The sequence below is a fragment of the Dermacentor albipictus genome, chromosome 1 (genome assembly GCF_038994185.2).
Source record: "Dermacentor albipictus isolate Rhodes 1998 colony chromosome 1, USDA_Dalb.pri_finalv2, whole genome shotgun sequence".
In the NCBI taxonomy this organism is placed as follows: Eukaryota; Metazoa; Arthropoda; class Arachnida; order Ixodida; family Ixodidae; genus Dermacentor; species Dermacentor albipictus.
The window spans coordinates 204,758,449-204,780,851 of NC_091821.1; the positions used below are offsets into that span (position 1 = coordinate 204,758,449).

Genomic DNA, 22,403 nt, shown 5'->3' on the forward strand with positions numbered 1-22,403 from the left:
GCTCCGCAGCATAACGCCATATCTATAGAGCCACAGCGGCAGCGACGTTACGTTATGATTAAATACCCTACTTCACCCAATTATGTACAATCACAATCAGGAGTTGTTGGAACGGTAACTTTTGACTAAACATGCGTGTCCAGATAGTCAGCTAGATGTTCTTCTGGCACACCATCTTGTATGTGGCCTCACCATGGGCTTGAAAAGTGTAAAGCCATCTTATACGTATAAGATGCCCACATTCATAAAAATCTGTACAACATCAAGCGCTAGCAAATTGTCGACGTTAAAGCACTATGTATAGGCTGCCTTTGTCGAAATGCCCTACCTTCTTTTGTGCCAACAGTGTTGAAATAGCCAGCGGAAAAACCGCCAGTGAAAGCCCCGTGAAACCGGCGCCTTCCCTGCGCATCTCTGACAGTGAGATCGGGCTGGAACTTCTTCCGGGGGATGTCGTCTGCACAAAACAAGCGATTCATTGACATTCGCGCAAATGCTAACGCATGCTACATTACTTAACATCCTGCGCAGTAAACAATAGTTGACAACAGTGATTTAGAATGAAATAATTCGGTTGTTCATTCGCAGTTTTCATAGCAATCGCACCTTCGTCAAGTTCCTCTAAAGGAGTACCAAGAAATAGGTACTCTTCTGCCATATCGAAATGCCAGCCACACGATCGGCGACAATACCGCAGTTTCAACTTTGAGCTTACGCTTTCGCGGCACTAAGAGAGCAATTCAAGCTGCATTTTCGTCCTACATCAGCCATACGTTTAGTGGTACACGGTAATGAGAGTCGCAATAAGATTCTCAAGCGTGCCGCCATATTGTCTATATAGAGTCATAGTGGCCAAGCTCAAAGCAGTCAACTGCCAAAATAGGCCATAAACAGCGAAGCCCCCCAGCGCCCCCCCTCCCCCCATGCTCGATCTGTCCCAAATGAAATAAAAAAATCCGCGTCCAAAAATAACACATTATTTTAATTAGTTGTACCTCAATACAAATTGAATTTTGGTTACTTTCCTAACGCCTATTAATTAATAATGTATACACACTCTTAAGCAAAATTACACCCTTTTGCCACACAACGATAATCGTCATCTGTCTTGTCCGCATTTCCTTTCTTTAACGCGGCGAGCCTGGTACTTTCCAGTAACGAACGGCATGCGCGTTATCAGCATGACATAGCATTCCCGACAGGAAAGTAGCGGGCGCGGTGTTTTTAAGAAAGGAAACGCAAGAAGGGCAGGTGACGACTATCGTTGTGTGGCAGAGATACACCCCAGAGGGAATATCTTTTGTCTAAGAGTGCACTGTAAAACGGTTACACCCTTTGGGGTGTATATCTGACACCCAACACTCTAAAAACTGTTTGCACCCTTTGGGGTGTATATTTGTCCCACAACGATAATCGTCATCTGCCTTGCTTGCGTTTCCTTTCTTGAAAACTCGGCGCTCGCTACTTTCCTGTCGAGAATGCTGCGTCACACTGATAACGCGCATGCCGTTCATGACTGGGAAGTACCGGGCTCGCAGCGTTAAAGACAGGAAACGCGGGCAAGACAGATGACGATTATTGTTGTGGGACAAATATACACCCCAAAGCGTGCAAGTGTTTTTAGAGTGAACGATAATCGTCGTCTGCCTTGATGCGTACCCCCCTCGTGGGTACGTGCCAAAATGTGAAGAAGAAGAGGAAGAACAAGTCTCGCGCTGGTTCAAATTGTACGTAGCCACCACAATAGCTTCCTACAATAGCTTACCTGACGACTACTAGATTCAGGAGATATACAATTACTCAAGACTTTTTGAACCCAGCTGTAGCAAATTTTTCAGAATATCGGCACCTCCTATTCCCTTGGCTTAAAAATTCCTTTCACACCAGAAAAACTGAAGTCATCTTTACCCGATTACGTTGTCGAATACCAAAATTAAACTTCTATCGTCACAGGGCTGGTCTGGTGCCCTCCCCTCTGTGCCCAGTCTGTGGAGAAGATGAAACAATGGATCATTTTTTCATATTCTGCCGCCGTTTCGCTTCTTTAAGAAAAAATCTAGAATCAAGATTTACACAGCTTGGTTTGAGCTTTTCAATTATAAATATCCTTTCTCTAGGAGCCTCCTCTCTTTGACAGTCCCACAGGGACATTTGCTCAACCGTGGAGGATTTTATAATTGCTACAAAGAGATTGTCTTGAATTCTTAAGCATTTTATTTTTGTTCATTTCCTCCAGTTAGCTATACCATTTTTAGTTTTTAATAAAGATAGCCTAATTTCATCCAAATCTTGGCCAATCCTCCACAGTGGGTGTGCGCCATCGCATAAGGAATACCATACCATACCATACCGTAGCCACCACGGTACCGCTGGTACGCTCACCAGCTCACAGAGCATCCGTTGAGGAGGCCGTGGTTCGGCGGGATTCAGCTACGTGATTTCTATACCGCCACAAGCACGCTACCTGCCTCCACGCTGGATGTACTACGCATAGAAAGCGGTGAGCGTCTACCTCATGGATACCACAGGGAATTCACACAATTGAGTCAAAGAACAGCGCCTGTACTTTGTAGTTTCTTGCGCTGATTTCCTTATTCAATCGAGTACAATCGGGATAAATCGCGATCGAAAGTTCCCCGTGTGACACAAACTAGCCGCTTCTCGTTCGGTTTCTCCCAAATAACGGGTGCCCCATACTAGCATTTGGTTTCTGCCAATGCTTACAGCTCTAGGGCGCTAGTGATTTTCGCCGCGTGGACGCGCTCATGGCAGGCTGGCTACTAGAGCGTTGTGTGTAAAAATGTATTTATTTTTACGATATTGTGCTTACGAAACATGGCGCGCGCAACTGTCGCTTGCTAATTAAGACATATGCGCATTCTCTTTCATTCTTTCTGTTTATTTCTGCGTTTTGAATCCCTTAGTTCCCATATGCTTCGTGATCTAGAACTTAAAGGGTGACTAAAGCGACAAAAAAAAGATCAGTTTAGACTAATAAAGCATTGTTTGAAAACCCTGCAGGCAGTCATTTTGAAATAATAGTTTGATAATTAGATGAGAAAATGAACGTTGAAGTATCAGTATTTGAATATATTTGAACGTCAGTGTGACGTCAGGGATTCCAAAGTATGTTCTTGCATTTGGGCTGCGTTGGTTGAGTAAAGGTTCCCGAAACTTGCTATGTTTAATATTTGGTTCCTTTAGAACACAATGTAGACAATCTGTGCCGCTATTAAGTAGGAAAGTAGGAAGGAAGGAAGGAAATCAACTTCATTCAGGTCCTGCAGGCCACGAGAGCTTTGGGCTCTCATGGAGTGAGCGTCTCCCACCCACGACGGAACCGGGAGGTTGAGTTTCCTGGCGGCGTCGTGGACCTGCTGGACGGCCCACAGTTGGGGAGCGAGTTCTTCGCTCCGGATTGCTTTTTCAAACTTGCGCTTGTCCATTTCGGAGTTTATGTGAGCTTGCGAGCACGGCCAGAGTAAATGATATACGTTAAGGGATGTATTGCAATTGGTGCAATAAGACTTGTCGTAGAGCTCAGGCATGTAATGGTGTAATCTGTTTTGCGGTATGTGTCTGTATGTAGCATTCCGAGTGTAACCGCTTGAGCTCGAGTGAGCGTGCGGTGTGGCCTGCTATACTGTCTGCGTTGTAGGTAGTAGTGTTTAGTGATTTCATTGTATGTAGTGGGCGCGTCCTTATTCTCCGGTGGTTGGGTGAAGCCGCGCGGTCTGTAAGCGCGCGCGCAGCCTCGTGTGCCGCCTCGTAAAGGTTGCGGACGTCGCCGATCTTCGGTCCTAAGTGTGCCGGGAACCAGTATATGACGTGGTTCTTAATCTATTTCTTTGCGAAAATTCTGAGAGCCTTTGCGCAGACCATGCCCGTTTGGAAAGTTCTGATAGCGGCTATGGAGTCGCTGTAGATATGGGAAAGATTGTCGTCGGTGAGCGCAACAGCGATCGCAACCTGTTCGGCCTGTTCAGGCTTCCTTGCAATTACCGTGGCTGCATATCTTGTGGATACGCGGCCGTCCGCAACCATCACTGCGAAAGCTTTGTTTCCCGTGTATGCCGCCGCGTCCACAAAAGCTGAGCGTTCACGGTTCGCCAAGGCTTGGTTAAGAAGGAATCGTCCTCTCGCTTGTCGTCTGCCTCTGTTGTTTTCGGGGTGTACGTTTCTGGGTATAGGGCGGACCGTGATCTTGATGCGGATGTCCCGTGGGAGGTCCGCAAAGTCTTTTTCTATGTCTCCTTGAGCAAAGCCTAGCTTCTCTAGGATCGTGCGCCCCGGAGGCGTCGTCGAAAGCCTAGCAAGCTGGGCGCGCTGCTGGGCTTCGGCAATTTCTTCCAGGGTGTTGTGCATGCCCAGGTGCCCCAGCTTCTCGTTGCTGGTGCTGGTTGGAATGCCGAGGGCTTGCTTGGTGACCTTTCTGATTTGGGCATTCAGTCTGTCTCTTTCGGATCGTGTCCAATTGAGCATTGCCGCAACGTATGCGAAGTGACAGGTGACGAACGCGTGTATGAGTTTGATAAGATTATGTTCCTTGAGGCCCCTGTGTCTATTGGCAATTCTTCTGATGAGCCCAATAGCGTTGTTGGTTTTGGTGGTGAGATTCTGAACCGTAGAGGCATTGACGTCTTTAGTCTCTACGATCATACCCAGGACTTTGATTTTGTTGACGCACGGTATGGCGTGTCCCGAAGTGGTTCGTACGGTAATTTCCTGATTATAATCGAAGTCTGACGAGTATGGCCAGCGGCCCTTCTGCGTGGGTCTGCGTATGAGCAGCTCCGACTTGGTAGGTGAGCATCTGAGTCCTGTGGGAATGCGAAATTCTTCTGTGCCGTTCACTGCTTCTTGCAAGGTGTCCTGCACCATGCCCGATGTTCCTTTGGACAACCACATGGTGATGTCATCTGCGTATATGGTGTGCTCGAGCACGTGGATCTGTCCTAGTTTCTCAGCAAGTCCCGCCATGGCAAGGTTGAAAAGCATAGGGGAGATGACCGAGCTTTGGGGGGTGCCTCTGCTCCCCAGCGAGAGTGTCTCCGTGGAGAGGTCGGCAAATCGGAGCGTAGCCGTCCTGTTATCCAAGAATGACTTGACGCACGAGTGGAATCTAGCTCCGAGGTTGAGTTCGGAAATGGTGTCCACAATGTATTGGTGAGAGAGGTTATCGAACGCTTTCTCTAGATCCAACCCAAGAATGACCTTGGCGTTTCTAATGGGGTCATCAATGATTTGGTGCTTGATTAAAATCATGGTGTCTTGAGTTGATAGACCGGGTTTAAATCCGATGAGGGTGTGTGGTAACAGTTCCTTGTTTTCGAGGAATCTGGAGATTCTGTTCTGAATGGCGTGTTCCGCCGCCTTACCCACGCACGACGTGAGTGATATGGGTCTGAGGTTCTCGACACCCGAGGGCTTGTTGGGCTTTGGAATGAGAACCGTGGTGGCGTTCTTCCATTCCGGTGGGACCCTGCCGGAAGCCCAGACCTGATTGATTTGATCAGCTAGGAACCGGACGGAGTCTTCGTCCAAGTTACGAAGGGCCTTGTTACTAATACCGTTCGTATCTGGGGCCGATGTGCCATTCAGGTTTTGAAGGACGGTCCTGATTTCTTCCAGGGTGAAGGGTTCGTCGAGATTGGGGTTGTCCGCTCCCGTGTACGGGGAACCGGGTGCCTCGGCCTCGTTTTCGTGGCTGCTCGAGAGTTGCATGTATCTTTCGGCAAGTGTTGCCATAAGTTCCTGCTCGTTGGAGTTTTTGAGGTCACGTTTCGCTATCTTGTTAGCCGCCTTGGTCTGGGAGCTCCTGGTTTGACCTTTGTTAAGAAGGTGTTTGAGTAGGTTCCAAGTTTTTCCATATGTCATGCTGCCGTGGGCCCTTGCACATACTTCGTCCCATTGTTGGTTGGAGAGTACCACACAGTGGTGCTCAATGTCCTTGTTCAGTAATGCAATTTTTTTCCTAAGTCTTCTATTGAGTCTCTGGGTACACCATCTCTGCAGTATGGATATTTTCGCTTCCAGCATGTGAGCGAGCTTAGCGTCCATCCCGATTGTCTGGACATCTGTTTCTATTTCTTTGGTCGCGTTGCGGGCGTCCTCCTTTGGTTCTAGCGTCCACTGTTCTAGTGTAGCGGACTTGTCGGTACGTTCCTTCCTTATCTGTCTAAACGCATCTCAATCCGTGTATCTCCACTTTCGTAGTGGTTTCAAGGCGATTGCTATTGACGTTTCCACAATGTAATGGTCGCTGCCGAGGTCGTCGCCGGTATTATGCCACGTGGCCCCCTCGGTGTTGAGAACGAACGTGAGGTCTGGGGTGGTGTCCCTCGAGACCGAGTTGCCCATCCTGGTAGGGTAGAGCGCGGACGTGATCAGGTTGAGGCCCATCTCTTCCGCATCGGTGGCAAGATTTCTGCCTTTGGCGCTGGTGACGCCGTAGCCCCATTCTAGATTTGGGGCGTTGAAATCTCCGGCAATAATCAGTGGGTTGTCCCCGGCTTTGTCCCTGGCCTTTTTCAACAGTCTTCTGAAACTTTGCGTTCTGTGGTTCGGGCTGCTGTACATGTTCAGTGTATAGCATGCTCTTAGTCTTTTTGCCTTTCGGAAAGACTTTGATGAACAAGTGCTCGCATTTGCTGTCCAGATTACTTCTGTCAATTTCGGCCCACGCGAGCCTGTTACTGAGAAACGTCGCTATGCCGCTGCAGGCTTTTGTTGGTGGAACGGCAATTGTTTCATATCCTGGAAGTGTGGGTGTGTCGGTGTTGATCTCTTGAATGAGTATGATGTCCGGCTTGTCTGTAGTGTGTCTGATGTATTGTTGCAAGACCGATTTCTTGTTGCGGAACCCGCGACAATTCCATTGCCAGATTATAAGCTTTCCTTGATTGTTCGTTTGCGCTTGGTGCCTTTCGGCTGGTTCTCGCTTATTTTTTTTTTATTTATTTTTATTTATGGTACCCTCAAGGCCCGAAGGCATTACAGAGGGGAGCGGGAAAACGGGAAGTATAACAATAAAGTACGGAAAATAAACAATGCAGTGTGTTAGTAATTACTAATTATACAATACTATGTAATATCTTGCACAATATTTGTAAGTACGACAGACAATGTAAACAAAGTAGCAACTTGGTAATTCCTGTTAGTACAATGTTAACCAGTGTCGTCCTTAGTCGCCTGTAAGTACGGCAAGTAAATGAAATAACATGTTAATAATTCCTAATTATACAATGTTAGCTAAAGCCTTACGAAACAGTTTGTTGTCGACAATAGATACAATTTCACAGGGAAGGTGGTTCCACTGTCGTGATGATCTGGGAAAGAAAGATTGACTGAAAGTGTTAGTGTTGCCTGTTTGAAGTCCGACCTTATGGCGATGATCGATGCGGCTCGATAGGTAATGAGGCTGAGAAATGAAGTTACTGTGAAGGGAGGAATGGTAATAAAATTTGTGAAACAGTGTCAAACGTGCTATTGTTCTGCGAGATGCAAGTGATGGAAGAGATAGATTGTCCTTCATTGATGTTATGCTAGCGGTACGGTTATAATTTGAAAATATGAATCGGACTGAGTTATTTTGGACAAGCTCGAGTGAAGAAATAAGGTTTTCATGGTATGGGTCCCACACAGCTGCAGCGTATTCTAATTTAGGGCGCACTAATGACTGGTAAAGTAGTAATTTTAAGGATGATGGTGCTTTGGAAAACTTGTGGCGTAAGTAACCGAGCATGCTATTAGCTTTACTTATTATGTACTCAGTGTGAATGTTCCAGGTTAGTTTTGCTGTTATATGAACTCCTAAGTATTTGTATGAGTTAACGGGTTCTAAAGGAATTTTATTTAGATAGTAAGTAGGAAGAGTACTTGAGGTGTTCCTCTGCACGCGCATAACTTTACATTTATTAATATTAAGTTCCATAAGCCAAGTGTTACACCAATCAATCACGTAGTCCAAGTCAAACTGAAGAGCATTAGTGTCGTCGTTAGTAATTATTTCACGATATATCACGCAATCGTCAGCAAACAAGTGAATGTGAGATTTCAATGAAGAAGGTAGGTCATTAATATAAATCAGGAATAGTAGGGGCCCTAGTACTGATCCCTGAGGCACACCAGAACGAACCTCAGTCAATGATGAATCGTAATTATTCGCAGTAACAAATTGATGACGGTTAGTAAGAAAACACTCAATCCATTTCAGCAGGTTACTGTCAAGGTTTAAAAGACTCAGCTTGAATAGGAGCAGTTTGTGGCAAACCTTGTCGAATGCTTTGCTGAAGTCTAAAAATACACAGTCGGCACAGGAGGCGCGGTCTAAAATACAGTGTAATCTATGAGTGAATGATATTAGTTGGGTTTCACAGGAGAATGTTTTGCGAAAACCATGTTGAGCAGAGGTGAAAAATGTGTTCGAGTCAAGAAAGTCAACAAGATTAGTAAATATAACATGTTCAAGAAGTTTGCAACAGGTGCTGGTAAGCGAAATCGGGCGGTAATTCAGGGGTGAGCTTTTGTTACCAGACTTATGCAATGGAACCACCTTCCCTATTTTCCATTGAGATGGCAGAGTACAAGTGTTTATTGATTGCTGGAAAATATTAGCAAGTATTACAGAACAGTATGTGGTAGTGTTTTTCAAAAATTTGCTATTAATGGTATCATAACCGGGAGCTGAGTTTAAAGGCAAATCATGAATCAGCCTAGCAATACCTGCAAAGTCAAGAGCTATGGGTTGCATAATGAGATAGTTGTAGTGTTCTGTGTGTGGTAGATCAATGTTCGATGAAGTGGAAAAATTATTTGCAAATGATTCACAGAGAATGTTTGCGCAAGCTTCACTTGAAATGACTTCACCAGACTCATCTTTCAAGGTGATCGAGCTATCAGAAGACGGGTTAATGACGCGCCAAAACTTTCGGATATCTGTCGTAAGCATGTCAGGTAATGTATGGGATAAGTAATTGTCTTTAGCATTTTTAGTGCAGTTAAGTACAGATTATTGGCAACGTTATAGGTTTTCCAAGTTGTTTTACTTGCAGATGATTTAGCTAAGCGATAAAGACGTTTTTTTCTGTTAGATAGGCGCTTTATATAAGAGTTGTACCAAGGGGATTGAGGATTAGAAGTGATGATGCGATTAGGAATAAACTTTTCAGTTAATAGGCGTATTTGGTCTACAAATATATCCCAATTTGACTGGACCGTACGGTTCTCAAAATCAACAAAAAATGTTTGAATAAATGACGATAGTTCATTGTTAATGGCTTCAAAGTTGGCTTTCTTGTAATCGCGTATTACTTTCTTAACTTTTATCTTTTTGGGATGGAAGACTTTTAAACCGAATGTCAGTAAGGTATGGTCGCTAATACCAGGTAGGTGTGTTATGGAGGAAGCAAGTTCTGGTCGGTTAGTTAGAATTAAATCAAGCGTGTTAGCGGTTCTGATTGATGATCTGGTAGGCTGAGTCACAAGTTGGGAAAATGAAAATAGGGAACACAGTGTACAGAAATCTTTAGCCTGAACGGAAAAAGGCTTTATGGTGGGTGGATGCGTATTCCATATTAAATTTGGAAAATTAAAATCGCCGAGTAAGAATAACGGTGCTGTAGGAAAACGGGAAAAAATTAGATTAATAGCATCGTGTAGCTGTTCAGTGAAAGTAGCAGATGACGAGGGTGAGCGGTAGCAAACGCCGAGGATTATCTTTCTGTGATCGAGAGTTAGGCAAGCCCACGTGGTTTCAAGTTCAGTGTTAATATCTATATGAAATGATGGAATATCTTTAGAAATTGCGAGAAGGACGCCTCCTCCTCGACGTGCAGATCGGTCACAGCGGTAAACAGCGAAATTGCCGGCGCCACAGAAAGTATCATAATCGCGCACATGTGCAGGAAGCCAAGTTTCTGTCAAGGCAATAATTTTTGCATCGCACGTGTCGATCGCCGAAGATAAAGAATGAAATTTATTCCCAAGGCTTCTTATATTTGTAAACAGAATAGGCAAGTAAGGTAAAGCTTTTTGTGATGTTAGGCCACTACCCCTTACGCTTCCCTATTGTGACGCACGTAGTGGAACCGAATGATTCTGTAATGTGCCAGATGCACTCTGTGCTCTTTCACGGACGCTATCGGTAGATGCGTCGTAAATATAACACTTATTGTTCAGAAACAATTTATTGTAGCGGAGTTTAAAGTTGGGGGAACCGGGGTGACTGGTACCGAACTCTATTAGTTTTTTGCGAGCAACGCGGGTGGGAACCGAGAAGTCTTCGCTAACAGTAAGGTTATTTTGTTTGAATTGATCGCGCAGCGCGAACACTTTCTCCCGGATTTTCGAATGTGAAAACTTTGCAACTATGGGGCGACACTTGTTAGGATCGAAAGGGCCAAGGCGATGTGCGCGATGGAGGGTGTCATCTGGAAATGTATCGAAGAATGATTTAATCGTTGATATTAACTTGGTCTCGGTTTCTTGCCATGATTCTTTTGTGTCAGGGATACCACGAAATATTAGGTTATCACGGCGCGATCTGTCTTCAATGTCAACGAGGCGTAAGTCAAGCGCTTCCAAGCGATAGGTCGTACTGTTTACCTTGGCATTCACTTCTGAGATTTCTTTGGCCACTTGGTCGACGTTTTTAAATTTTTCTTCAAGTAAATCTAAGCGATTTTGGAGACCGGTAATTTTTGTTTCAATGCTTTTCTGGCCATTTTTGATTGACTTTACGTCAGCAGCTAGTTCGGATTGTGTTTTGGAAGTTTGAAGCGATCGAGTGTGCAGATCCTTAAGCAGTTTGAATAAAACGTTCATTTGTTCAGAAGGATCAGAAGGAAGCGATTCAATATCAAGCAGAGATTCAGAACGTGTGTTAGGTCCAGGGTTAGTCTCGACATCCCCCGAACGTAATAACAGTAGGATAACAGAACAACAGTCGTACGCTGCGTCAAATAACACTTGTGGACACGGGAACAGTACCAGGTAGCGGTTATCAGATTTTTTAGCATGAAGAGAGGCAATTATACGCACCTGCATAGCGAAAACAAGGCGATTAGGCGTGGTACCACAAGCGCTGTTCCCGTGTCCACTGAAGTGTAGGTCGATCGGTCGGCAGCTTAAATCAGCCTCTCCTGGTGATGGCTGTGTCGATGTGGCTGGGAGGCCGAAGGAAACGTCGAGCGAATAGGTCGGTATCGCGGCTGGCGTATCGCTGAAATAGGCTTCGGTCATGCCTGAGGCTGGCACAAGTAAATGGGACGGTGCGGGTTCAAGGGATAAGCAGGACGACCATCCGAAGATGATAAAAAGCGAGACCTGCATAGCGAAAACAAGGCGATTAGGCGTGGTACCACAAGCGCTGTTCCCGTGTCCACTGAAGTGTAGGTCGATCGGTCGGCAGCTTAAATCAGCCTCTCCTGGTGATGGCTGTGTCGATGTGGCTGGGAGGCCGAAGGAAACGTCGAGCGAATAGGTCGGTATCGCGGCTGGCGTATCGCTGAAATAGGCTTCGGTCATGCCTGAGGCTGGCACAAGTAAATGGGACGGTGCGGGTTCAAGGGATAAGCAGGACGACCATCCGAAGATGATAAAAAGCGAGACCTGCATAGCGAAAACAAGGCGATTAGGCGTGGTACCACAAGCGCTGTTCCCGTGTCCACTTGCCTTCTACCTTTTTGCTTTCTACTATGGTTGCGGACTTTACCGCCATTTTGGGTGTGACGATATCGCTTGTTGCAGTGTTCCTTCTGACCATGGGGGAGGCGGGGGAGTTGACCGGTGTCGTGGAGTGAGTAAAGACGGTTCTCTCGAGGCCCTCGATCCTGGCGCCGAAGCCCATCTCCGTCACTTCTATCCTGCTCGTTAGGCCATTGACCGCCTCTACTAGTCTGTCGTGCCCCTTCTTTAGTAACTCGACATCAAATTGTAGTTGACCAAGGGTACTAAGGATCTTGTCCAATTTACCGTCTATGTCCTTGGCAGGCGTGTCGCATTCCGTGGTCTTGGCCTTGCGTTTCTTGGTGGCTGGTGTGCCCACGGGTGGGCTTTGACTAGTCGTTTCTGATTCCGCTACGCTGGAGGGATTCGGACTGGGTGAAGTCTCCATGTGCATGTCCTGTGTCTGGGCATTAGGTGAGCTAATTTGCGTTTTAAGCAATCTATTCTCGTTAGCCAGTTCTGTCATTGTGCGTCTGAGTTGAGCGTTTTCGTGCTCGAGTGCTTTGATTCTCTCTAAGATGTCTTTGTGTACATTCTCTGGCCGCGCTTGCAAGCTCATCTGAGATTGGTCCCTCAGTGGCCCGCAGTTAGTGGGCAGCGTCCCTGCCGTTGCCGAGGCCTGGCATCCCGTTGTCGGCCTGACTCGCTGGGCCCAGCTGTTAGCTTCGGCCGCGGGTGCGAAGCGCGCGCCCGAGGTGGAGCGGCCCCGGCTCTCGGGTGTGCGGGAGCGGCTCCTGCGACCTCTGCTGACCGATCGGGATCCCGAGCTCCCTCTGGATCTGGAGCGTCCTCTGGGCTCGCGCTGTCCGTCTGGATGCTGCGCCGCATCTGCGCCGTTCTGCCTTAAGAGACACGATGCTTTTTCTCGAAGTTTCTTGGTCGCAATGGCTGCCTGCTTGTTTTCAATTCTTCGCTTGCGTACCACGTACGGGACCTGGTACATGCTCTTGCATTCCTTGCTTGCCGTGGGGTGTTTCTCGCCGCACAGCACGTAAGAGACCTCTTCACAAGCGTGATCTTCTCCGGGGTCTGGAATGCCGCAATCCCTGCAAGTCTGCTTCTCCGGTGTGGGGCATACGTCTGCTCAGCACTAGTTTGCCGCAAGCCTGACATATGGCGATCTGCTTCCTGTAGAGCGAGCACTCTACCCGTGCACATCCGTACATCACGTGGTTGGGAAGTTCGTGTCCTTCGAGGACTACGATCACCGTCCCGGTTTCCTTAATGCGCTTTGCCGCCAGTGCGAGTGGGTTTCTCGGGTTGACGACGGACCTGGTTATCGTTTCTTGCGTGTGGTGGAGCGGAATGTTGCGAATGACTCCCTTGCACGTGTCGTCCGGTGCAGTCTGGTAGGAGAAGGCCTCGTGCGTCTGCCCGGCGATGGTGAAGCTCTGAATTTTCAAATATCCGTTGACGTTCTCGGGTAGCGGGGAACTCACGACCATGATGTTCTATTTGAGGTTGGGGCAAATCGTGTCCCCGTCGCACTGCATCGGTTCGAGTCCGGCTGCTTCTTGAATTTCCTGCACAATTCCCACGTGTCCGGTTTTGGCGATGTTCAGTCCGCCGCGAATGCGAATTACTACTTTGGTCTCGTTTTGTGGGAGTAAGGGCATTCTACTTGCCTTGATTTCTTTACGGGCCGACATGGGCTTCGGTGCTTTCGCTCTGGCGTCGGAGGCTTCCACGTTGGCAGCCACGTTGAGTTTAGACTTAGGCTTGGTCGCTCTTCGTGGGGCGATGTCGCACCACCCGTTCCTGGCGGAAACCTCCGAGGGGTCGATTTCTCGGCCGATCACTTCGTAATTCATTGTAGTGCCGTTGGCAAGACTTGGGTAGATGTCTCTGTGCCGGTGGGAGCCCCGGCGTCCGTCCAAGCGACGAAATCGTCGGCGGATACGGCGTTAGGGTTAGCCGACGTAGCGTCCGCTTCGGACATAAAAGTCCTCGCGGTAGTGCACAATATAAACTCACAGGGTCGAAAATGGTCTTGAAGTGAAGCATATCTTCATAAACGTGATTGCGCGGTGCGATGGAACTGGTTTCGCAAAAATCACACTTAATTTGAGAAAATTGCGGGGCTTCGACGCGACGCGTCCTGGCTCGCAGTCACTTCCTATATGAGTAAGTAGGCCCTAGAAGATGTCATCAAAATGCATGACGTCACGGCGACCAGGTGCGGGAAGATCAAGGAGCCGTCGCCACCCGTCTTTCGTTCTTACGCTTTTTCTGGCTTACCAAGCGTCTTATTATGGTAAGAGCAGGTGTTTTTAGTGTCGTAGAAAGGTAATTTACTGATGCAGAAGAAATCATTTTTCTCTTTAGTGTCCCTCTAAATAGAATGTCATATTGAGTCACGGTACCATTAAAAGTTGACAGTCACTTCAGCAAACGTTAAAGAGCATGAAGGCGGAAGCCTGCGCGCTCACGAGACGTTTGTTAAATTGCTTGACATTATCATTCGAATGCGTTGTTACTTCGTATTCTTTTCTCTCACCAAAGATAGTGGGTTCGAGTGCTGTAATTAGCTATACCTTAATTAACAAGAGTCGTGGGTTCGACTCCCGCAAAAAATGGGTTCGAGTGTCTTAATTACGTATATCTGAATTAACTCTGAACACCAAAGGTCGTGAGCTCGAGTTTCATCAATTTTAATGCCATTGAATTTTGGTGCCATAACACCAGATGGTCAATTTGTTGACCCATGAGCCATTTAAGGCTTTCGCCTCAGTGCCACAAGAAACCAGAAAAGGACCATTTTATGGTGACCATATATGGTGCACTTATCTTGAGCTGGTACAAAATGTCTCATACCACAAATATTATCAGCCGTTGCTAGCATTACATCTATAGATGACTTCGTTGTTATAGATTAGAGATATCTGACAGCACATTGGAAGAACAGATTCCATCGTTTGCAAATGTTCACAAGAAAGCAGCTCTTGCTGGACCCTGTATTGGGCTGATCAAAGAGCTTACAAACTTATATATACGTTTACTGTAGAGTATGGGGTGCGAAATAAAGGAACACTGTACAATGTGACAATTACGAGTGTAAACTTGACGCTCATCTTTGTCTGTATGTACTGGGTGCTTCAGCGAACAAAATTTTTTTAGAATCGCTGTGGCAGATAGCACAATTCAGCTAGTTCATGAGCTGCTCTACTCGAAATGGCTTACGTGTACAAAAAAATTGAAATGCGTAATCGACTAATTAACAAGAATTCACTAATAAGGTGTTTACCGAATTACTCTATGGTACATATTGCAATTTAAAAATTCTAGCTGGGTAGTTCGCAAGGCAGATACACTTGGAATGAACTCCCAGGATGACACCATTTTCGAGATATTAATTTCCCAATGTTGCCGATAACTGCATTGGTGTTCCAGTTACTTTCGTACTTCAGAGCATAAAACGACGTTTTGTGAAGAAATTAGGTGGAATGACAGTTCATTTTTACACCAAGTTAGACGGTGCATATCTCGTAAATGGTGTCAACCCCACCATTCCTTTCAAATGGATATGCCTCGCAATCTCACCCGCTAGAATTTGCCTCACCAGGTCTGGCCATGTTGAGCTGACAATCGCAGAGGAGGCAATGCGCGCTAACGATCGTGTTTGCAAAGTATTACATCGCTACGCCCCGCGGAAAGGTCTGGAATTTCAATCCGAACGCCGTTTTCTCTTCCCCTCGCGGCGACCGCGCTCCAAGCCGGACGGTGACGCACACGTGTTCCTGCGCTTACGTACTCGTTATACTCGTATTCACACTGTGACGTCGCTCGTGGGGACACCTGACTAACACCTGAATTATTCAAGGCAGCATCTGTTATTTGTGTAATATGTTCCTTGAATAGATGCATTAAAGCTTAGAGAAATAATAAAACACACAAACCGAATGTATGCGTGTTTTTGTTTTACTTCGCTTCGTAGCAAGAGAGACGTATACACTTCCGCTTCGTCTGCTTGTTCCCACGTCGTGCAGTCGCGTGAGCAGACAACGAAACTATGTCATTTCCTACCGTGTTCTAGCGCGAGATCATGCTCTGTGATCCGCTTGTGTCTGCCGCACTATTCCTGTAGCACTGACTTATACCACTAGTCAGCTGTCCTCGTGCACATCGCTCAAAATCGTGCGCTGCGCGAAAGGAGTCAGTCAGCGGAAGTTCACCGCGTAGCAAAAAAGCAAGGAGAAAAAGAAAGAAGGCTGGTCCCGTTGCGTATGCGTCACACGGTCCTCGAGAACACAGGGAAGGATTTTCGCTTGCGGAGGCTAGACGGGACGAATGGAGAGAGTGTCTCGCTTGGCAGTGGAGCTCGCCTGCTGAAATCATGGGCTCGCGGCATGAAATATTTCTATCTCGGCCATTACTGAGCCTATTTGAAACATTTTTTGCGGCAGAACGCTCGCTAGAGGACACGTAACAACTTCCAGCGTATAACCAAAATTTATTATGAGGCCTGGTGAGCGATCCTTTAAGGCAATTACTTAAATACTTCATTAGTTATTGTTTAATTAGGCGGTTGTACATTTCAATTTTTTTTATGCAATGTCCGCCGTGGTAGACTAGCTCATGGACTAGAATTATGCTAGCTGCCACAGGCAACTTATGTAAAAAAAAAATTGAAAGTGTTCTTTGAAATAACTTAGTCAGCTGCATAGCTTGCCATCTTAAGGATTGCAGGTTCTAAGCGATAAACCTCCTTGGTTTTGTTGGAAACAAGCAAATATATATATATATATATATATATATATATATATATATATATATATATATATATATATATATATATATATATATATATATATATATATATATATATATATATATATATATATGGGGGGGGGTGCAGAGACTATTCAAGGCTAGCTCGATCGCCGATCGGGCCCCAATTGTGGAGCGCTAAATACTCAATTGAAGCTTCACACAAAGCATTTATTTTTATTTATTCGGCTGAAAGTACTGCAGCAGTGCAGCCTGCTTCTTATTGGCAGCCGCGTGCTTTAAAACGAAGTCGTCAACATAGTCTATATAACATTTGTTACGCATGAAGAAAACGAAGACCAGTGAACGTGCTTGCGGTCCCGGGTGGAGGAAGGAAGAAGAGGACGACGCTCAGTTGATAAACCAGCTGACCGCTCTTGCGCTCACCTCCGCGACTTAAAGTAAACGGTCCCCTTCATCCGTAAGGGTTACAAACGGTCTCCTTCGCACGCAACAATATATATATATATATATATATATATATATATATATATATATATATAGGTGTGCGACAACCAGATCAATGGAGGCTTGTGGGTCGTTCCAGTGATGTGACTGCAGTATGTCTTGCACACTGAATCTGAGCTGCAGATCTCTAGAGAGTCCATAAGCGCAATTGCCTTTGGTCAGTTCAGCTTTGTTTCAAGTATGCACAAGTTGCAACCCTCCTTTTTTCTGATGAACAGGTGGACCTACCTTCAGTTTTTTCATCATCTGGAAAAAAATATTTCGCGAAATTCGTCAAGAGGTAGCAGAAATGTCTCAAGCTGGTAATGAATGTCAGTGACACACTGTCACACTTGTACATGGCTCACTTGGTCACCGTGTTAACTTGGGCAACTACAATGTAGCTCTTCCATGCTGTCTCTGCCTGGACATTAGTCTCACTGGCCAAAGCAAGCACAGTTCTCTGTTCGCACCTGAAACCATGGTTGGCCACAATTGCTGTATGGTTTCCACAAAGGACGTTAGGATGCATTCAGAATGGCTATTGACGAAGGTCGCGTGACCGACCGTGACTGGCAACCAACAAGCCACTCATAGCAACCAATGTACACACTGGCATACATGATCTACCATCACCAAACAAAAAATTCTCATGATTGGTGCCATTCATGTCTGCCCGCACCACGATCGCCACGTAAGGTAAGCGTCATATAGTATACATATGTCCTGCTCGTGCGCCATTGATTGATTCAGCAGCTTTGCAACTCAAGTTGCACAACAGAAAAATCGAGCAGTGAATATATGACCAAAACAGTCACTTTTCGAACAAAGCAACTATTTAGGACCACTTGCGTTGGATCGCTTTGCAAACAACTTGCTTTTGCGATCTCTGTCAGTTTCCCATGCTAATGAGCCCTCATGCAGAGCATTAATTTGAAGCTTTGGTGCCGCAAGCATATACAAACACTATGTCACTACCACCTACCAGAACGCCGCGTGCAGGGTGTGTAGTACATGTACAAGTAGAAAACACATATGTCCTATTCAATTTGCTTTATCATTCAATATGCATTTTTCTGAATTTCATCAGTAAAATGCAGGCAGCTTGCAGAATGAGCACTTACGAGCTAATGTCACTAGCCCTAAAGCCATGTAGATGATATCAGTCATGTTTGTTGATCCAAGAATCAGATGCTAGGCAAATTTGGTTGTGACTAGCTGACCTGATGCTATAGCCAAATACTGTATGTGTTTGCAATGACACACTTCAGCCATGCTAAATGACCACACCAGTAGGCAAGCTATCGCAGCATGCCAAACTTGGTTTACTTCTCTCTTTTTCGTGTACTTTGCACTGATGGTACCGGAATGACTGGATATTCACTAAAGAAGTTATCGTTCTTGCAGTCAAGGCCCGTCCACCGCTCTCCCTTTGTAGTACTCAGCAACATTATTAGTGGCGCAGGCGCTGGAATATCATTAGTAATTCACCCATCTCACTGTAGGGAACCAAGCTTGCGTTTTCAGGGTCATATCTTGTAACGTACTGACTATGTGCATGTGAGAACCGCAGTGAGCTCAGTGAGACATGTGAGTCCGTGCAATCAATAACCTGTTTCTATGCACATCCTGCACTCACACGCTCATCTGCTCATTAGAAAGGTGGAGCGAACCTAATGTTGCCTTGAGTGCGCACAAAGTCTACATAAAGTGGTACTGTACTGTACTGTAACCCTCGAGGGAAGTACCTGAGATGGCCTTGACACGTCAGGTTTAATAAATCTCACTTCTTTTTTGTGGTAAGCCTTATTGGTTTTATAATTTTAGTGATGACAATTCGAAAATAAGGTGTTGGAAAGAAGACAAAGCTGGATGCTATGGTTGCAAAAGGCCATACCCTGAACGCCCACTTTGCCAAACATTTCTGAGAAGCGAAAATTTTATTTCTTTAGTTTCTCTATTAAGAGGAGTTGTGCTAATGTGGGGTTAATTACAGCAGCTTCCAACATGTAACTTTCTTTCCAGTTCGAGCATGCAAGCCACGGCTCCGGCCAGTACAGCGACAAAGAAGGTAAATGTAGGGCATTTCTGAAAATTCTTAGTGACCAGCAGAGGGTGCCACTTATGTGCCCCTGGTATGTGGCTATGTCCCATGTTCATTTGTAAATTGAAGCCAGCATACAGTAAAGTTATTGCCACAATAGTACTACTCTGGTAATTACGACATTGCTTGACCATGTCCGTTTGATCTTGTGTGCATATATATCTATATAGTAGTCATTATTTAGCTCCTCAATACCAAACAAGCTTTAAGTGCTAGTAGACTTTCGTTAATTTGAGTTTTAATTTAATTGGATCCCAGCCAGCGCCCATGCATTTCTATGGCCCGAAGCTTTGTTAAAACTTTCAGCGAAGGCCAACGCTGTGATCGAAAGTCCCCATAGGGGTCAGGTGCGTGCGTGCTAACTGGTCAAGTTTGATTGTTCAGCGAAGGCCAAAGTTAGGATCGAAATGACTTCGATCCCAACATTGGCCTTCGCTGAACAATCACACTTGACCAGTTATCACGCACACACCTGACCCCTATGGGGAACCAACAGCAATACTTCTAGTTTCAGCTTCTGCCTCGGAACAGTTAGGGGACAATGAATGTGTTGAACATGTCATTTCCCATCGAAAACGCCTGTTTTAGGCCAGCGCTAGGACGCTTTTCAAGTAATAACCATGGCTGCACAATGTCTCATTACGGTATTTCCCCAATCCTGACGAGTGCCTTTTTAGAGTGCACTTCTTAGGTGCCCGTTCCAACGTCGGCATCCCTCGGCGTAACCGAGCGAACGAGCACCGCGAAGGATGAAAGAGCGAACGCGGAGCGCAGCGGTGGATGAAAGACGGCGAGAGCGAAGAAGGCGCGAGGAGGAATGCGGAGGAGGATGGTATGGCGAAATCGTGAGGAAAAAAGCATCGCGCTGCACAAGACGGGATCTGGGGCGACGATGGCTACTAGATGGTGCCAGAGTAGGGCGCGTCGTCAGTTCAGCAATGCCGACACCGATACTATATATGAAAACGAGCGCTGCGAGAGCGGAGGTTATTCTGCGGTGGCCGCTGTGAATCGTGCGCGCGCGTCATCGACGCGCTGCCTCTCACGATTTTCTGATAAGGCAGTCGCGCCGCACTGTGCACGACAATCTGCACGAGACAGATTGTCTGCGCCAGTTGATATATCACGAAATGAAAATACATATAGAGCTGCGCTCAAACTGCGCATTAGAAAGTATCGTATTCGATGGTGAATTTTTTTTTCAACAAATTGGGCCGAAAATTGCCTGCGTGGTGCAATCGGATGCAAAACCAAAAGCGCAATCTCGGCGTTTGTATGCTTTACCACATAACACAACCGTCCTGCGGCAAAGGCGACATAAAAATTTGCGTGGCGAAGTTGATTCTAAAGAACTGGCTGCCGCAGCGCAACGTATAGTAGACCGGAGCCTATGCCACCCCCCCCCCCCCACTTTCTTTTTGCTAAAAAATCGAGTGCGTGTCAGATTACAACTTTTTTTAAGGAGCCCTAATGTTTTGTCTGCGCTAGTTTTGCCTTTATAAGAAGTGGGCGCGCACTCGATTCGGGTGCGTGTTAGAATAGGGCAAATATTGCCATGTGCGTCAAGTGTTCATAAAAGCGCGGTAAACACGAATACGAAAGGAAAACACACGAAGGGACGGGTGCATATGTGTGCTCTCGGCTTCGTGTTTAACGCGTTCTTATTAAAACTGTCAAGATGAACCAACTCGTCCAAACCATAGTATTATTGAATCAAGTGTCTTTTGGCGTTCTCTTTATTTGGGTTAATTCGATCCGCCGGATAATTCGATCAAGTTCGTCTGTTCTGTCAGGGTTGAAATAACGAGTCCACCATATGCTGTTAAATAATGCTTTGAATTTACATTTTATTAATGCCTCGGATACTAATGCTGTTTTACGCAGCGTTGTATTATTGATAATTAATACTGGCACTATTAACAGTAGTGTTAGTGCCTAAGTAATACTTCACAACGACTGCTAATGTTTATAGCCGGCCATGTGAGGTCGTGACAGCCCTTTTATTCAATCTGTCATGATGCATAATGTAACTGCAGCTGCACATTGCGTATCTCTTGATGGTGTCCCTATGACTATTCACATTTTAAACAAATGACAGCTAATCAGTAGGGGCACATTCGTCTCCCAGCTGCTGTGGCTGCATTCTGTTCGAGGTGCAATGCAAAAACTATAGGCAATCAAAATTAACCCGGGGTTCCCCAGTGTGGTGTCTCTGAAAGCCCCTACATTGCTTTGGATTATCAAACCCTGCCTGTCAATCAATCAATCAATCAATCAATCAATCAATCAATCAATCAATCAATCAATCAATCAATCAATCAATCAATCAATCAATTCTTTGTCTCAGCTTGGCAGCCAAACAATCCGACATTTCTGTGACTTACACGCTCTTATTTGTAGACAGGAAGCCAGGATCGCGAGACCACCAGCAAGCCATCAGAGGTGTCGTGCAAAGGGAGCCCTTGGACTCCACTTGGACAAGCCAGCAAAGGTGGAAGGGCCCCAGTCATTACACCTAAGTTTGACATCCGGCAAGTGCAGCATCCCGTGCATAATAAAGGGATACGCTTAGCAACCGGTGCCTATATAAGGACCTAACCTATTCCCAGTTTGCATTCCGAGAGTCTTCAGATCACAGAAGAACACAACTCATGTTGCAAAAGAGTACGCATTTGGGCTGGTTGGTTCATGATTACGAGCAATAAAAACAGCGCTAAACGACGGGACGAGTGAAGGGACACAGACAACGGCGCTGACTAACAACCAAAGTGTGTTTATTCCGTCAGTCAGCATATATGTGCTCCGCCGCTATCTGAAACCACAGAATCTACAGAATAGGGCATGCGCAGGGGGAATTGCAATTAATGTGATAAGAAGGCAATCTCCTTCGGAAGGAGAGAAATGGACGGAAGGCTTACACATGCTTCGCCACTAACGTGAATGTGGAAGGCTTCGGATATAAGGCGTGCGCGGTCATCACGATATTTTGACAGATAGGTTACACCTTCGAAAGATGGCTTGCAGCCGCATTCATTGCAATGCAGTGACAACTGACTATCTTTTGCCCGTTTTTGAAATTTGTTGAAGTGCTCGCGCATGCGGTCGTTGATGCAACGCTCCGTTTGGCCGATATAAAAACGCTTGCATGAAAGGGGGAACGGGGCGTTGCATCAACGACCGCATGCGCGAGCACTTCAACAAATTTCAAAAACGGGCAAAAGATAGTCAGTTGTCACTGCATTGCAATGAATGCGGCTGCAAGCCATCTTTCGAAGGTGTAACCTATCTGTCAAAATATCGTGATGACCGCGCACGCCTTATATCCGAAGCCTTCCACATTCACGTTAGTGGCGAAGCA

General features: G+C 46.1%; 1 protein-coding gene and 1 long non-coding RNA gene across 2 annotated transcripts in view; one reads left to right on the forward strand and one right to left on the reverse strand.

Moving 5' to 3' along the window:
- LOC135896919 (G patch domain-containing protein 1) overlaps positions 1-867 on the reverse strand; it is a 74,637-nt gene extending 73,770 nt beyond the window's left edge. Inside the window, exons 1-2 of the mRNA XM_065425430.2 lie at positions 607-867; positions 329-457 (exon numbers count right to left, since the gene is read on the reverse strand). Coding sequence (XP_065281502.1) covers positions 329-457; positions 607-658 — 181 coding nt within the window. The 5' untranslated portion in view covers positions 659-867. The remainder of the gene's footprint in view (positions 1-328; positions 458-606) is intronic.
- Positions 868-2,320: 1,453 nt separating this feature from the next.
- LOC135896938 (uncharacterized) lies at positions 2,321-21,659 on the forward strand. The gene is made up of 3 exons (XR_010562852.2): positions 2,321-2,500; positions 18,967-19,012; positions 21,446-21,659. It is a non-coding gene; the product is annotated as an uncharacterized lncRNA (long non-coding RNA).
- Positions 21,660-22,403: the final 744 nt, after the last annotated feature.